At 68.2% G+C, this 14,827-nt stretch overlaps 2 protein-coding genes across 15 annotated transcripts in view; one reads left to right on the top strand and one right to left on the bottom strand.

Annotated features, from left to right (window-relative positions):
• KIF1A (kinesin family member 1A) overlaps nt 1-14,827 on the top strand; it is a 46,825-nt gene that overhangs the window by 24,825 nt on the left and 7,173 nt on the right. For 2 of the 14 annotated variants that reach the window (XM_055122959.1, XM_055122957.1), the window contains 19 exons: nt 414-486; nt 674-767; nt 1,634-1,782; nt 1,886-2,064; nt 3,052-3,189; nt 3,704-3,955; nt 7,787-7,905; nt 8,198-8,283; nt 8,513-8,651; nt 8,731-8,899; nt 9,000-9,090; nt 9,212-9,330; nt 9,540-9,595; nt 9,910-10,018; nt 10,599-10,665; nt 11,069-11,153; nt 11,649-11,754; nt 12,756-12,782; nt 14,138-14,161. In XM_055122959.1, the coding sequence (XP_054978934.1) occupies nt 414-486; nt 674-767; nt 1,634-1,782; nt 1,886-2,064; nt 3,052-3,189; nt 3,704-3,955; nt 7,787-7,905; nt 8,198-8,283; nt 8,513-8,651; nt 8,731-8,899; nt 9,000-9,090; nt 9,212-9,330; nt 9,540-9,595; nt 9,910-10,018; nt 10,599-10,665; nt 11,069-11,153; nt 11,649-11,754; nt 12,756-12,782; nt 14,138-14,161 (2,082 nt within the window). The remainder of the gene's footprint in view (nt 1-413; nt 487-673; nt 768-1,633; nt 1,783-1,885; nt 2,065-3,051; nt 3,190-3,703; nt 3,956-7,786; nt 7,906-8,197; nt 8,284-8,512; nt 8,652-8,730; nt 8,900-8,999; nt 9,091-9,211; nt 9,331-9,539; nt 9,596-9,909; nt 10,019-10,598; nt 10,666-11,068; nt 11,154-11,648; nt 11,755-12,755; nt 12,783-14,137; nt 14,162-14,827) is intronic. The other 12 variants (XM_055122966.1, XM_055122964.1, XM_055122962.1 and 9 more) reach the window with 7 other exon arrangements.
• Nucleotides 3,963-7,302, bottom strand: LOC129400070 (uncharacterized). Its single transcript, XM_055122971.1, has 2 exons — nt 7,286-7,302; nt 3,963-7,228 (listed from the first exon to the last, which is right to left on the bottom strand). Exon 2 carries the CDS (start codon nt 5,655-5,657, stop codon nt 4,353-4,355), a length of 1,305 nt encoding a protein of 434 aa, XP_054978946.1. The 5' UTR covers nt 5,658-7,228; nt 7,286-7,302; the 3' UTR covers nt 3,963-4,352.

Below are 14,827 nucleotides of genomic sequence, written 5' to 3'. Positions count from 1 at the left end.
TGCTTACCCCACCCCTGCCCGCTCACCCCACCCCTGCCTGCTCACCCCACCCCTTCCTGCTTACCCCAACCCTGCCCCACTCACCCCACCCCTGCCTGCTCACCCCATCCCTGCCTGCTCTGCTCACCCCAACCCTGCTCCACTCACCCCACCCCTGCCTTGCCTGCTCAATCACCCCACCCCTGCCCGCTCATCCGACCCTTGCCCACTCTCCCCATTCCTGCCTGCTCACTCTACCCCTGCCCCACCTGCTCACTCACCCCACCCCTACCCTGCCTGCTCACTCACCCCACCCCTGCCTGCTCATCCCACCCTTGCCCTGCCCTGCCTGCTCGCTCACCCCACCCCTGCTCGCTCTCCCACCCCTGCCCACCAACCTGCCCACTCACCCCACTGGATCACGGCTCTCACAGGCTTCAGGAGCTGGAGGACCAGTACCGCCGAGAGCGAGAAGAGGCCACATACCTGTTAGAGCAGCAGAGGCTGGTAAGGGCATTTCCCCCACCAGGCTGCCACCCTGGTCCCCAGCATCCCTTTCCTCCCAGCCTTAGTGACCCCCTGCAAGTTTGTGTCTAGGGACCTTGGCATGGAGGGCCTGTCCACAGCACAAAAGGTTGGGGGAGGCTGCAGGGGCCTGTGTCCATAAGGGCCGTGGTCCTGGTTTGGTCCCCAGGACTATGAGAGCAAGCTGGAGGCCCTGCAGAAGCAGGTGGAGTCCAGGTACTACCCAGAGGTGAACGAGGAGGAGGAGGAACCAGAGGATGAAGGTGAGGGCCCCTGTGTGAGGGGTAAGCCTGGGTCTGGACAAGGGAAGGGTCTCTCCGCCGCCTCCCTAGAGGCACCATGTGCCCACTCCTTGGGGAGAAAACCCCTCTCTCCTCTGGGGACACCTGTCATGGCCTGAGGTGCACCATGGAGTCCAGACTGGGGCTCTTCAGTGAAGCAGGAAAGCACACACATGTACATATCAGCACACACATGCACCCAGATGCACACACATGTACACACATGTGCATACACGTGTGAACATACACACGCACACACGTTCACACATGCATATGAACACATACACATGTGCACACTCACACATGTACACATGTGCAATATTTACATGCACATACATGCACATTTACAGATACACACATGCACATACACCCACATACATCACACCTGTGCATACCCATACAGAAGCCCACACATCTGCCTGCACATTTACATTCATACATGCCCTCACACCTTCCTGCACTCACACTATACATGCGTCACATATGTGTGCCCACGCAAACACATGGATATGTGTGCCAGTCCACCCCTGTGCACACCCACACATGCACATCCGTGCTCACTCCTGTCTTGCTGGCTTGTGGCTTGTGCCCAGGGACCACAGACCCCTGGTTCTCCTGTCTCTTCCCACAGCCCCCGGGACAGCAGGTTTGGACCATCCTGCCCTCCTGCCCCTCTCAGCTGGCCCCCACGGGCTGACCCCAGCCCCGCTCTCGGGCCTCTGCGCCCCCAACATCCTCCTGCCCACGTGTGGGTCGCCTTTCCCCAGGCCTTTCTAGCTGAGTGCCCAGCAGCTGGGGGAGGCTGGGCACCCCATCCGGGCCTCAGCGCCCCACGCCTGTCCCCACAGTGCAGTGGACGGAGCGGGAATGTGAGCTGGCGCTGTGGGCCTTCCGGAAGTGGAAGTGGTACCAGTTCACGTCCCTGCGGGACCTGCTGTGGGGCAACGCCATCTTCCTCAAAGAGGCCAACGCCATCAGCGTGGAGCTGAAGAAGAAGGTGGGGCCGCGCACCCCGCACGCGTGGCTGGTGCCTCCTGGTGTGGCTCGGGAAGGCCCCACGGGACCTGCTCCTACCCACCCGTCACCCCTACCCACGCCAGGTCCAGTTCCAGTTCGTGCTGCTCACAGACACACTCTACTCACCACTGCCCCCCGACCTGCTGCCCCCCGAGGCCGCCAAGGAGCGGGAGACGCGTCCCTTCCCCCGCACCATCGTGGCCGTGGAGGTGCAGGACCAGAAGAACGGGGCCACCCACTACTGGACACTGGAGAAGCTCAGGTACAGTGGCACGGGCGCTGGCGTTCTCGGGGCCCAGGTCCCCACGGGAGCTCTCCTGGCCAGTCTCCGGGACTGGAAGGAAGCCAGACTCACCCAGCGCGGTGAAGCCCCTCTCGGTAGCTGAGCTGGAGGGACCAGAGAAGCAGGCCAGGTGGGAGGGGCGTGTCAGGGCGGGGCCGCAGGCGGGAGAGGAGGGGCCAAAGGTAGGAGGGCGTGTCGGTGGGAGGGGCATGGCCAGAGATGGGAGGGGTGTGTCAGAGGGGTTGGGGGGGCTAGAGGTGGGAAGGCGTATTTTAGAGGGGCGGGGCCAGATATGGGAGGGGCGTGTTGGGGCGGGGCCAGGAGTGGGAGGGGGCATGTCATGGGGGCGGGGCCAGAGTTGGGAAGGGTCCTTGAGAGGGGCGTGTCAGAGGGCGGAGCTGCGGTGGGAGTGGGGGAGGAGGGCAGGAGCAGTCCAGGATGCGGTGGAGTGAAGGGCCTGGGAGCCAAGGGCCACAGGGGTGCCCCTGTCACTCCGCTGCTTGTGGTTGTGGGAGGGCAGTCAGGCAGTCGGCGTGGGGTGGGGAGACTCCCCCCACTGTGCCCCGCAGTCCACACGCCCAGTGACTGGGGACCCAATGTCAGCCCTTGGTGCCCAGCCCTGAGCAGGACACAGGTTTCCCTTCTTCGGGGATGCTTTGGTTGCCGGGGGAGAGCAGCACTCTGAGCCCTCCCTGGTCTATGTCTCTGTCACTTCCCTGCCCCAGGGCTGAGGGCTCCCTGCTGGCCCCCTCTGCACCCTGCACTGGCCGCTGTCCTCCTACCTTGGCCCCCACGGCCCCTAGGTGTCGTGGGTCACAGGCTCACAGCCCCTTGACTGTGGCTGCCAGTGTGATGGGGGGCTGAAGGCAGACCCCCGCATCTCGATGACCCCCTGCAGGACAGTTCCCGGGGGTGCGGGCAGTGCCAGCCACTGCCTGGGCCTGAGCTGACTGCTGACCCTTGCAGGCAACGGCTGGACCTGATGCGGGAAATGTATGACCGGGCGGCTGAGGTCCCCTCCAGCGTCATCGAGGACTGTGACAATGTGATGACCGGCGGGGACCCCTTCTACGACCGCTTCCCCTGGTTCCGGCTGGTGGGCAGGTAGGTGTCTCCGTGCCCGTTGGCAGGGGAGAGGCCATGGGGACGGGGTCTCCTCCCACAGCTGGGCCTGACTGGAGCGGGGACCTGAGCCCCAGGGGGTGCCTGCCCTCCCCCACCATCACTCTGCACTCAGGGTTTGGCTCCCGCTGCTCAGAGCAGAAGACCCTCAGCAGGCGGCCATGGGCTTGCAGGGGGCTGGGCAGCCCACAGGGGGATGGAGTAGAGAGCTGGGCATTGCACCCCAAGGCAGGCCTGGCCCAGATTTCTCTCCCCTGCTTGGGGTCTACGCCAGATCCCACCCCACAACTCAGCACAGGCGAGGTCATGAGGTCCTCACATGCAGCACCCACATCAGGCCTGCTGGGCATTTTGGAACCTTCCAGAACCTTCCAGAACCGTCCGCGGACCACCAGAAAATTAAAACAGGCTCTGGTGGTCGTGCTCCGTGGGACGCAGACACCCGCCCTGGCCTCGGCTGAGGCTAACTCTCTCTGTCTTGTCCCACCGCCCCCAGTTCAGTGGGCGCTGGCTGCGGCAGCTACCCTCTTCTCGACGCGTGCATGAGCCAGCGCATGGCTGCTCCCACCCCCTCCCCCACCTTCTCCAGCCCCGACTCCGACGCCACCGAGCCTGCCCTCGAGGAGCAGAGCGTGGGGGAGGAGGAGGAGGAGGAGGACCTGGAGGACAACGTGTTCCGGGAGCACGCGCTGTGTGGCGGCCGGGACCCATTTTACGACCGGCCCCCGCTGTTCTGTTTAGTAGGAAGGTTGGTGGGGGCGCAGCACGCCGGAAGGAGCCAGCTCTTTGCAGAGGGGCACTGCCACGGCCGCCTGGGGCCTGCCCCGCAGCGTAGGGTCCACGGTGGCAACCAGGCAGCCTGCAGGCGAGAGGGAGGGCAGGAGTCTGCAGGGCCGCCCCCGGGTCCAGAGAGGCTGCGCGGGCCCCGCTCTGCCACCCCAGGGCTGCGACCGGGGGCACTGTGACCCCCTGGGCGCCGCCCTCATGGCGAGGGACAGTGGCCTTGCCGCCACCCTTGGTGCTCCGGGCGTGGGAGTGCTAAGAGCCCACCCCAGGGGGCCCCAGCTTGCATCAGGCCCTGCGAGCAGCCGGCAGCGCGGGCCCTAACGTGGGGGTCAGAGGACAGGACAGCGCCCGGCCCGCCCTCAGTCTACCCTGGGCACCCTGGCAGAGGAGCCGGGGGGCAGGGCAGAGTCTTGCTTGCACCTGGAAGCGAGTGGCCGCAGGACTCGGGAGAAACGGGCGGGGCAGTGCTCGTCACGGGAAGAGCTGGGTCCTTCTCGCACCGTCCTTCCTCTGGGTCTGCCAGCCGCCAGCCCGGCTGCTCGGGGCTTCCTCGGGGTGCGGCCGCCATGGTGGTGAGAGCTAGCTGCGAGCCCGCCCGGACGCGCCCGCCCCGGGCTGCTGCCACCCTTCCAGCTGCCGCTGGCCCTCTCCAAAGCTTGAGTGGACTCGGGGCCACTCGCGTCGCCCAGCATGTGCGTGCTGCCTCCTGCCTCGCTCGCCCGGACCTGCTGCTTCCCAGGGCCTCCCTCTGCGGCGGGGACCGGGGTCCTGTCTGGGCGGGGGGCTGGAGACCGGTGACCCCACTGCTCACGCCTCTCTGGACAATGGGTCAGAACAGGTGTGCAGGGGTGCGCAGGGCTGTCCAGGTGGGAGGGTCTGGGGAGGGCTCCTGGTGGGGGTGACCGCCAGGGGAAGGTTCCAGAACACAGGCCACTTGGTGTCTCCCTGTCCCTGGGGCCCTCCCGGGCTCCCCAGCCCCTGCCCAACTCTGAGCAGCCACTTTTCGGGCTGGCCCCTGGCACCCACATCTGGGCAGGCTTGCCAGGATGTGGCGCAGCCATAGACCAGAGCCCTGCCCAGGGCACAGCCAGCTGCCACCTAGGCCCGTGGACCAGGGCTGGGAATGGCTCTGCTTCCCAGACGGTGGCCGGAGGCGGAGCTGGCGGCAGTGAGGGGACAGCTGCAGAGAGACAGTGGAGATGTGGCCTTGACAGCCACCGAGATGGCAACGATGGCAGTGATAGTGACGGAGATGGTGACGGAGATGGGGAAGTGACAGGACGTGGAGGTGATGGTGACAGAGACCGGGACAGTGATGGGACGTGTAGGTGACAGGGATGGTGGCAGTGATGGGATGTGAAGGTGATGGAGACAATGCTAGTGACAGGACATGGAGGTGACAGAGACAGGGACAGTGACGGGACGTGGAGGTGACGGAGACAGGGACAGTGATGGGACATGGAGGTGATGGAGATGGGGACAGTGATGGGACATGGAGGTGACAGAGACAGGGACAGTGATGGGACATGGAGGTGATGGAGATGGGGACAGTGATGGGACATGGAGGTGACAGAGACGGGGACAGTGACGGGACATGGAAGTGACAGGGATGGTGTCAGTGACGGGACATGGAGGTGACAGAGACGGGGACAGTGACGGGACATGGAAGTGACAGGGATGGTGTCAGTGACGGGACGTGGAGGTGACGGAGACGGGGACAGTGACGGGACATGGAAGTGACAGGGATGGTGTCAGTGACGGGACGTGGAGGTGACGGAGACGGGGACAGTGACGGGACATGGAAGTGACAGGGATGGTGTCAGTGACGGGACGTGGAGGTGACAGAGATGGGGACAGTGATGGGACATGGAGGTGACGGAGACGGGGACAGCGGTGAGATGTGATGGTGACAGACAGTGACGAGACGTGCTGTGTTGTGATGTGGCAGAGCTGGGTTGCGGTGGTGACGATGCTGGACAGGGATGGCGATGAGACAGGCTGGTGGTGCTGGTGACACAGTGTGATGGTGATGTGACATGCCAGTGACATGGTGGGCAGTGGCGACAGGACATGAGGGTGGCAGTAGCGCTGCCGGTGCTGGCGTGGGGGCAGGAGGAGGTGCAGCCCTGCTCCCCCGAGGGGGCCTGGCTCCACACCTGTGACCAGGCGGGTCCTCGCTGGGCCCCGGCAGGCTGGGGGGGGGCACGGCGCCACCTGGGCTGGGGATAGGGCTCTGTGTCAGGGTGGCCGTGCTGCCCCGCGTGCCACAGGTGCTGCAAGGGACTGAGACCGGAAGAGGACAAGTGAGGGGCCGTGTGCCACAGTCTCATCCTAGGGCCAGGCCGTGTGCCTCAGTTTCCCCTCTGTGCCAGTCTTTCTCCAGCCCTGAGCCCCTTGGGAAGCCCGAGGTGACCTCAGTGGGGCTGTGATGGCCTCCCGTGGCCTCAGCCTTCCGGGGCTTAGCAAGGCCCTGCCCACCACTGCCCACTGTCCCACACAGAACAGCCCCCGTCCCTGAGAGCTGGGGCTGAGGCTCCTCCCTGGGGTCCTCTCCAAGGCAGGCCCCGAGCTCAGAGCCTGGAGGCTGGGATACCGCAGGCGGAGCACAGTGGCCGGTCACCTGGGGACACTGTGTCCAAGGCTGCTTGGGGGAAGCAGGGCCGGCCAGCAGTGTGGGGCATGGGCAGGACAGAACAGGACGGGGCCTGGGTCAGGGCAGACAGGACGGGACAGGGCCTGGGTCAGGGTGGACAGGACGGGACAGGACAGGGCCTGGGTCATAGTGGACAGGACAGGACAGGGCCTGGGTCAGGGCAGACAGGACAGAACAGGACAGGGCCTGGGTCATAGTGGACAGGACGGGACAGGGCCTGGGTCAGGGCAGACAGGACAGAACAGGACGGGGCCTGGGTCAGGGCAGACAGGATGGGACAGGGCCTGGGTCAGGGCAGACAGGACGGGACAGGGCCTGGGTCAGGGCAGACAGGATGGGACAGGGCCTGGGTCAGGGCAGACAGGACAGAACAGGACGGGGCCTGGGTCAGGGCAGACAGGACGGGACAGGGCCTGGGTCAGGGCAGACAGGACGGGACAGGACAGGGCCTGGGTCAGGGCAGACGGGACAGGACAGGACGGGCCTGAGTCAGGGTGGACAGGACAGGACGGGACAGGGCCTGGGTCAGGGTGGACAGGACAGGACAGGGCCTGGGTCAGGGAAGACAGGACAGGACAGGGCCTGGGTCAGGGCAGACGGGACAGGACGGGGCCTGGGTCAGGGTGGACAGGACGGGACAGGGCCTGGGTCAGGGTGGACGGGACAGGACGGGGCCGAGTCAGGGTGGACGGGATAGGACAGGGCCTGGGTCAGGGTGGACGGGACGGGACGGGTCAGGGCTGAGTCAGGGCCCGCCTGGCGGCTGTGGCCCCTGCAGGTGGATCCAGACTCTCCCAAGCTCGGTGTCCTGAGCTGTCACCCCGCTCCTTCCCACGCCCCCCTCCTGGGACACCCTGGCCTCCCTCTGCTGTGCCCACACCTGCCACCCGCCCAGGCGAGGCCCCGCGGCTCAACGCCCCTGCTGGCCGGCTCACTCCAGCGGTGGCTGTGCAGGGGGCGGGTGGTGCTGGTGCACGGCTGCGCGGCCCGTCCTGGAGCTGCCCGGGGCCCCGCAGGCCAAGCCCCCTCGGCGGCAGCCCCAGCCCGCCCTGGCCCTCCCGCCCGTGCCCGCTGCCGGCTTCGCTCTGCCTTTTGCCGTGGCCGTGGCCCGGGACCCCGCTGATGCGCCTCTGCCCCCAGGGCCTTCGTGTACCTCAGCAACCTGCTGTACCCCGTGCCGCTGGTGCACCGCGTGGCCATCGTCAGTGAGAAGGGCGAGGTCAAGGGCTTCCTGCGCGTGGCCGTCCAGGCCATCTCAGGTGAGGGTGTGCCCGCGGGGGGGACCCCAGGGACTGGGCGGGTGCAGGACCCTGCGCGTGGCCGTCCAGGCAATCTCAGGTGGGAGTGTGCCCGCGGGGGGTGGGGCAGGGACTGGGCGGGTGCAGGACCCTGTGCGTGGCCGTCCAGGCCATCTCAGGTGGGAATGTGCCTGCAGGGGGTGGGGGGGACCCAGGGACTGGGCTCTGCAGGCCCCGTGTCGGGGACTGGGGTCTGCACCCAGCCAGCCCCCTCCCCAGGCCAGGCCGTGCCCTGACGCCTTCTGCCCCGCAGCCGACGAGGAGGCCCCCGACTACGGCTCCGGCGTGCGTCAATCGGGCACCGCCAGGATCTCCTTTGACGACCAGCATTTTGAGAAGGTACCTGGGGCCCCAGGGAGCCGGGCTGTCCCCGGCCTGGGCCCCTGGGACACTGGCCCCCGGCAGCCGCCCGTCCTCCTCGGCCTCCTCTCCCGCTCTCCTTCCCGCTCACCACGGGCCCTCAGCCCTGAGAGCAGGTCGGGGGCAGGGGTGCCGGGGCCTCTGCCCACCCTCTCCCATGGGGTCTGCGAGGCGGTCAGGGTGGACACCCCATCTCTGTCCCCTGCAGTTCCAGTCTGAGTCCTGCCCGGTGGGGGGCCTGTCCCGATCCGGGACCTCCCAGGAGGAGCTGCGGATTGTGGAGGGCCAGGGCGGGGGTGCAGACGCGGGGCCCTCGGCCGACGAGGTCAACAACAACACATGCTCGGGTGAGTGCCGCCCGCCCGCCCGCCCGCGTCCCGTGCCCTGTGCATGACTGCTGTGCCCACACCTGCCTGCTCCCTGCAGCCATGTCTCCTGAGGGCCACCTCCTGGACAGTCCCGAGAAGGCTGTGGATGGGCCGGGGGAAGTGGCGCTGGACCACCTGCGTGTGGGCAGCATCTTCACCTTCCGGGTGACGGTTCTGCAGGCCGCCAGCATCTCGGCCGAGTACGCCGACATCTTCTGCCAATTCAAGTGAGTGGGTGCAGGACGGGGGGGGGGGGCGGGGGCGGGCGGGGCAGGGGGTGGCGGGGGCTGGGGCCCAGGACAGGCCCAACCTCTCCTCGGTCCATAGCTTCATCCACCGCCACGACGAGGCCTTCTCCACGGAGCCCCTGAAGAACACGGGCAGGGGCCCCCCGCTGGGCTTCTACCATGTGCAAAACGTACGTCCCGAGCCCGTCCCACTCCCTCGGCCCCCCGTTCCCCGGACCCGCCCGTCCCCCGGCAGGCGCCTTGGTGGGCCTGAGACGGCCCCGGACGCCTGAGGGCTGCCGTGCCCCGCAGATCGCCGTGGAGGTGACGCGCTCCTTCGTGGAGTACGTGCGCAGCCAGCCTGTGGTGTTCGAGGTGTTCGGCCACTACCAGCAGCACCCCTTCCCGCCGCTCTGCAAGGACGCCCTCAGGTAGCCGCGCCCGGCCGCCCTCGGTCCCCGCGTCCTCCCGGCCCTGTTGGGGCGTCAGGAAGGAGAGGTGCTGACACATCCCGGCTGTCCTGTCTGGGGTGCTGAGGAGGACGCAGGCCGGGGACAGTCACCCCAGTGTGTTGGCCTCCCCGTGAGCTGTGGGAGGGGGACCAGCCGGCCCCCGTGGTCACCCTCTTCCTCCCACACAGCCCCCTGAGGCCCTCCCGTCGACACTTCCCTCGGGTCATGCCGCTGTCCAAGCCAGGTAGGCCCCGGCGCCCACCCCCTCCCAGTCCCCATGGGCCGGCGGAGGGGCGGGGGGGGGGGCAGGAAGGACGAGGGCACAGGGCCCAGGGTGCCGCGAACACCACCTTCCCCTCGCCCCACCCAGCACCTCAGGCCCTCGCAGCCCGCAGTGTCCAGTCCTCCTGAGGCCACTCCATCCCGGCTACTGGGCTAGGGCCTATGGGGGCAGGAAGGGTGGCCAGTGGGGGTCCCTACCCCTCCCCCCTCCCTGAATGTCCCTGCATGTGAGGGCCAGGGCCAGGCCATGAGGACACGCCTGCCCTGTCCCCCCAGTGCCTGCCACCAAACTCAGCACATTGGCGCGGCCCAGCCCTGGGCCCTGTCACTGCAAATATGACCTGCTGGTCTACTTCGAGATCTGCGAGCTGGAGGCCAACGGAGAGTGAGTGGGGGCCATGGAGGGTAGAGGGGCCACGGAGGGTAGCGGGGCCAGGAGAGTAGAGGGACCAGGAGAGTAGAGGGGCCAGGAGGGTAGCGGGGCCAGGAGGGTAGCGGGGCCACGGAGGGTAGCAGGGCCAGGAGGGTAGCGGGGCCACGGAGGGTAGCAGGGCCAGGAGGGTAGCGGGGCCACGGAGAGTAGGGGGGCCACGGAGAGTGGAGGGGCCACGGAGGGTAGCGGGGCCACGAAGAGTAGCAGGGCCATGGAGAGTAGAGGGGCCACGGAGGAGAGTGCTGGGATCACAGTGTGGAGGAACCATGGGGAGTGAGGGGGCTATGAACAGTGAGTGGGGGGCCACAGAGAATGGGAGTGGAGCCACGGAGTGAGTGGGGGGTCAGAGTGACTATGGCGGGCCACGGAGGAGAGTGAATGCGCTTCCCTGAGGGGTGTTGCAGGAGGGGCAGGGGATAAGACAGACAGGACCCCATCCCGGAGGGACTAATGGGGGTGGGCAGACAGACCTGAACTTGGTGCCCTGGACGGCCTGCCTCCAAGCTGCCCTGCCGCAATGCCTCTTTCCCAGCTACATCCCTGCCGTGGTGGACCACCGAGGCGGCATGCCCTGCATGGGCACCTTCCTGCTGCACCAGGTGCGCGCTCCCGACTCCGCCCCTCGGGCCCACCCCAGCCTCATCCCCAGGCCCTGCTCAGAGCCCACCCCAGCTCGTCCCCAAGCCCTACCCTCAGGCCTGTCCCTAGGCCCCGCCCAAAGCTCCGCCCCTCGTGCCCGCCCCGGCTCCTCCCAAGCCCCGCCCAGAGTCCCGCCCTAGGGCCCTGCCCCTTGTGCCCCGCCCCATCTTCGGCCTAGGGCTCCTCCCAAAGCCCCGCCCCCTGGGCCCTGCCCAAGCCCCGCCCAGAGCCCCACCCCTTGGCACCTCCCAAAGCCCTGCCCCTTGATCTGTCCCAGCCCCGCCCCTTGGGCCTGCCCCAGCCCCGCCCCTGGGGCCCACCCAGCCCTGCCCTGACCTGAGCCCTCGCGGTGACCGCTCACAGGGCATCCAGAGGCGCATCACTGTGACGCTGCTTCACGAGAGCGGCAGCCACATCCGCTGGAAGGAGGTCCGCGAGCTGGTAGTGGGTGAGTGTGGCCGCGCCCGGCTGCGCGGACCCGGGCTTGCACCTGGCTTGGCTGTGGGCCGCGTCTCTGGGGCAGGGTTATTGGGGTGCCCCCCTGCCCCCACCGTGGCCTCTGCTCCCTGGCTGCCGGCACTCCCCAGGGCCCAGTGGAACCCGCGCCAGCAGGCCCTGCTTAGGTTCTGGCGCCCTGCACACCTCTGTGGGGACTGAGCTCATCCCTGGGTCCGAGGGACGTGGCTTGCATGTGGCTCTCTGAAGGCTGCCTTGGGGCCCCTCCTGGGATTTACAGAGGAGCGTGGGGGCCCGATGCAGGCCCCGGTGCTCATGTCACTCGTGCAGGCAGGCTGAGGGGATGGCGCCTCTGTCCTTCTCCTGAGGGAGGACCCCGCCCAGGCGCTGACCCCCTACCCTGCCGAGGCCAGGGAGGAGGCAGTGGGCCATGCCCAGGACCCACCCCCTGCCCGCGAGGTGACCCCGACCGACCCCCTTTCCGCAGGCCGCATCCGGAATACCCCGGAGACAGACGAGCCCCTCATCGACCCCAACATCCTCTCTCTCAGCGTGCTCTCTTCCGGCTACGTCCACCCAGCCCAGGATGACCGGTGAGTCCCCAGTTCCAGGCGGCAGTCAGGATCCCATGAGGGCGGCCACACCCAGCAGGGAGGGAGCGAGGGACCACGCAGTAGAGGGCCGGGCACAGCGTAGGGGACGGGCAGGCCGGGGGTCTCCGTATTTCCGTGCCGCTGCAGCTCTATGCCGGGAGGGGGGTCTCAGAAGCAGCTCGGGAGTGGGCGCTGCTGGGTGCGGCCACTAGCGGTCAAGTTCTCCCAGCCTAGCCGAGCCGTGGGGGTGCAGGCACACACAGTCCCTGGGCACGGCTGGGCTGGGGCTGGGGGCTCGGGGCCAGGGGCCCACAGAGCAGCGTCTCTGCGGGCAGGTGTGCGGGTGCCGTGCTGGGAGCAGGGGGCGGCACCGAGGAGGGCAGGGTCCGGTGTCCTCCTGGCTGCCAGCGGGAACAGCAACCGGGGACACTCCTTAGTGCCCAGAGTCTCAGAGTTCTGTGTAGCTCGGGGCAGGAAAGGGACGACGTGGCTTCGGGGTTTGCCCAGAGAAGGTGGGGGACTCGGGCGGGAGGACGCTGGCATGAGGGACACTTTGGAGCAGGGCAGTGACCTCTCGCCCCTGACTTCTGACCCCTGACCCCCTCCCTTCATCCTGGGTTCTCGGAGCAGATATGGAGAGGCAGGAGGGGTCTCCCCACCCTTCCCACTGACCTGGGGGCCCCAGGCCCTGCCGCCGTGGTGACGCCCGTCCCAGGGAAGGGTTACCCGCCCCCTCCTCGCCTGCCCGCCTGCCTGCGCAGCCTGTGGCTTGAGGCCTTCCGCCCCGGGCTGCCCTGGCCTGCGCCGGCTCGGGAGGGGGCTGCTGCTCCTCCGAGGCCGCAGGCCCGGGCAGGGCCAGGGTGCCCCATGCTTCGCCCGCCTCGGCTCCCGCGCCTGCTCCAAGCCTGGCTTGTGCCCCCCAGGGCAGCCCCTCTGCTGCCCAGCCTGGCCGCCGCCCTGCCCCGCCCGCTCACTAACCTGTGGTTGTTTGTGTCTTGCAGGCAGTTTCTTGATTCGGACATGCCTAGGTACCTCGAGCACCTGGTCCCTCTCAGACGCACCCCTGCTCCCCCACCCGCCCAGGCTGGGCGCCCCTCTGCTCCTCTCCTCCCCTTCCCTGTCCTCACTCCCTGCTCCTGCTCATCCCCTCTGCCCCCTCTTGATCTTGCTGCTTTGAGCTGCCGCCCCCGCAGACCCGGCTGCCTCCCTCCTCCTTCCCTGAGCCTTGACCCCTCCCCCGCACCCCCGCCCCCAAGGGAGCAGTGACCAGTGTTGGGGCCTGCAGGGAAAGGGGTGGCGGGAGGCAGGCAGCTCGCCAGCCCAGGTGCTGAGGTGCGCTGGGTGGTCTGGACACGCTCGGTGGCCCTGTGGGGTCCGCTGCGGGGCCACAAATGTCTCCCTGTGGTGTCCGGCGAGGGGTCGCCATGCTGGCGGACAGCCTCGTAGCGCCCGAGGGGGGCCGACCTGCTTCCTGCCGTCGCTGTGGGTCCTGCGGGGCTGTGGCCAGGCTGGGCATGGCCTGCGCAGACCCAGGCTCGCGCGGCAGTGAGCAGGCGCTGTGCGAGGGGCGTCCCCGAGACAGACTCTGGGCTCCTGGCTGTCGCCGGGGCCCTGCTGGCCAGGCGCTGCCCGGAGCAGGACCTGCGCGTCCACACCTGCCTACACGGCCGCCCGCCTGGCAACAGCCCGGCTGTGTCCCTGGCTGTTGGCTGAGTGTAGACACGGGACAGAGGCTTCCAGAAGGTGCTTTCCTTCCCCAGGGGTGGACGCGGTGTGGGAAGGCGGCACCTGAGGTCCCTGCTGGGCATTCCGCCGCACGGGGTCCCCCTCGCAAGCCTGCCTGCCCAGGGAGGGGGTCCCGGAATGAGCAGGGGCTAGAGGTCCCCCCGCCGGCCGTGCTCGGGCCTCTGCGTGTGGCTATCGGAGAGCTGAGTCCGGGGTGCGTTGCCCTCCCAGCCTGCACCAGGGGCCAGGAGCCACGGAGATTGTGGGCGGAGCTGAGGTGTGGATGGGGGGCCGGGCGCCGGCAGGCCCCCAGGGGGCCGGGCAGCCCCACCTGGCCTCTGCACAGGGGCCGTGGAGCCAGCAGCAGCACCACACAGAGGCCCCGGGCCAGGAAGCAGCCGAGGTGGGCACCGGGTGGGCACCAGGCTGCTGGGCCCCCTGGGTCACGTGCTCGGGCCGCCGCGGGGGCCCGGCCGGAGGGGCGCATCTGGGTCTGCTGGTGTCTACGGGTGTCCTGGCGTCCAGGTGTCCCAGCGTCTGGAGGTGTCCTGGGGTGTCTGGCGTTCAGGTGTCCTGGCGCCCGCCCGCTGCCGTCCTGGGCACACCCTGACTTGTCCTTTCTTGTGTGTGTGTGCGTGTGTCCGGCTGCTCCCTTTAGCGCTCCCTTCGGAGATGAGTCTAGGTACAGCCGCCTTTCTCGGGCTCCTCCCCCTGTGCTCCCCCTCCCCACATCTCCCCTCCTCCAGCTCTCCCCTTCTCCCCCTGCTCCCCTCTGCTCTCCCCTTCTCCCCCTGCTCCCCTCTGCTCTCCCCTTCTCTCCCTGCTCCCCTCTGCTCTCCCCTTCTCCCCTTGCACCCCCACTCTCCCCTGCTCCCCCTATGCCCCCACTCTTCTCTTCTCCCCATGCAACCCCACTCTCTCTCTGCTCTCCCCTCCTACCCCCTGCTCCCCTCTCCTCTCCCCTGCCCCCCTCTGCTCTCCCCTCCTACCCCCTGCTCCCCTCTCCTCTCCCCTGCCCCCTCTGCTCTCCCCTCCTACTTCCTGCTCCCCTCTCCTCTCCCCTGCCCCCCTCTGCTCTCCCCTCCTACCCCCTGCTCCCCTCTCCTCTCCCATTCTACCCCCTGCACCCCCCCACTCTCCCCCTGCTCCCCTTGCTCCTCCCTTCTCTCCCTGTTCTCTCCCTTCCCCCCTGCTCCCTTCACCCCTGATTCCCTCTCTGGGGCCCCTATCCACCTCCTGATCTCCCTCTGGACCCTTGGGGTTCCCTGTGTCAGTGACCCTGTCCTGGCCCCCCACTTTGCCGTGCCCCAGACGGTGCCATGGGGGGATGGTAGCCATGGCACAGTCT

The sequence above is a fragment of the Sorex araneus genome, chromosome X, assembly GCF_027595985.1.
Source record: "Sorex araneus isolate mSorAra2 chromosome X, mSorAra2.pri, whole genome shotgun sequence".
Taxonomy (NCBI): domain Eukaryota; kingdom Metazoa; phylum Chordata; class Mammalia; order Eulipotyphla; family Soricidae; genus Sorex; species Sorex araneus.
This window is presented reverse-complemented; position numbering and strand designations above follow the sequence as displayed.

Bases quoted from the DNA above. Each gene is read 5' to 3' on its own strand.
- LOC129400070 (XM_055122971.1), bottom strand. From the start codon at position 5,657: ATGTCCCGTCACTGTCCCCGTCTCTGTCACCTCCATGTCCCGTCACTG.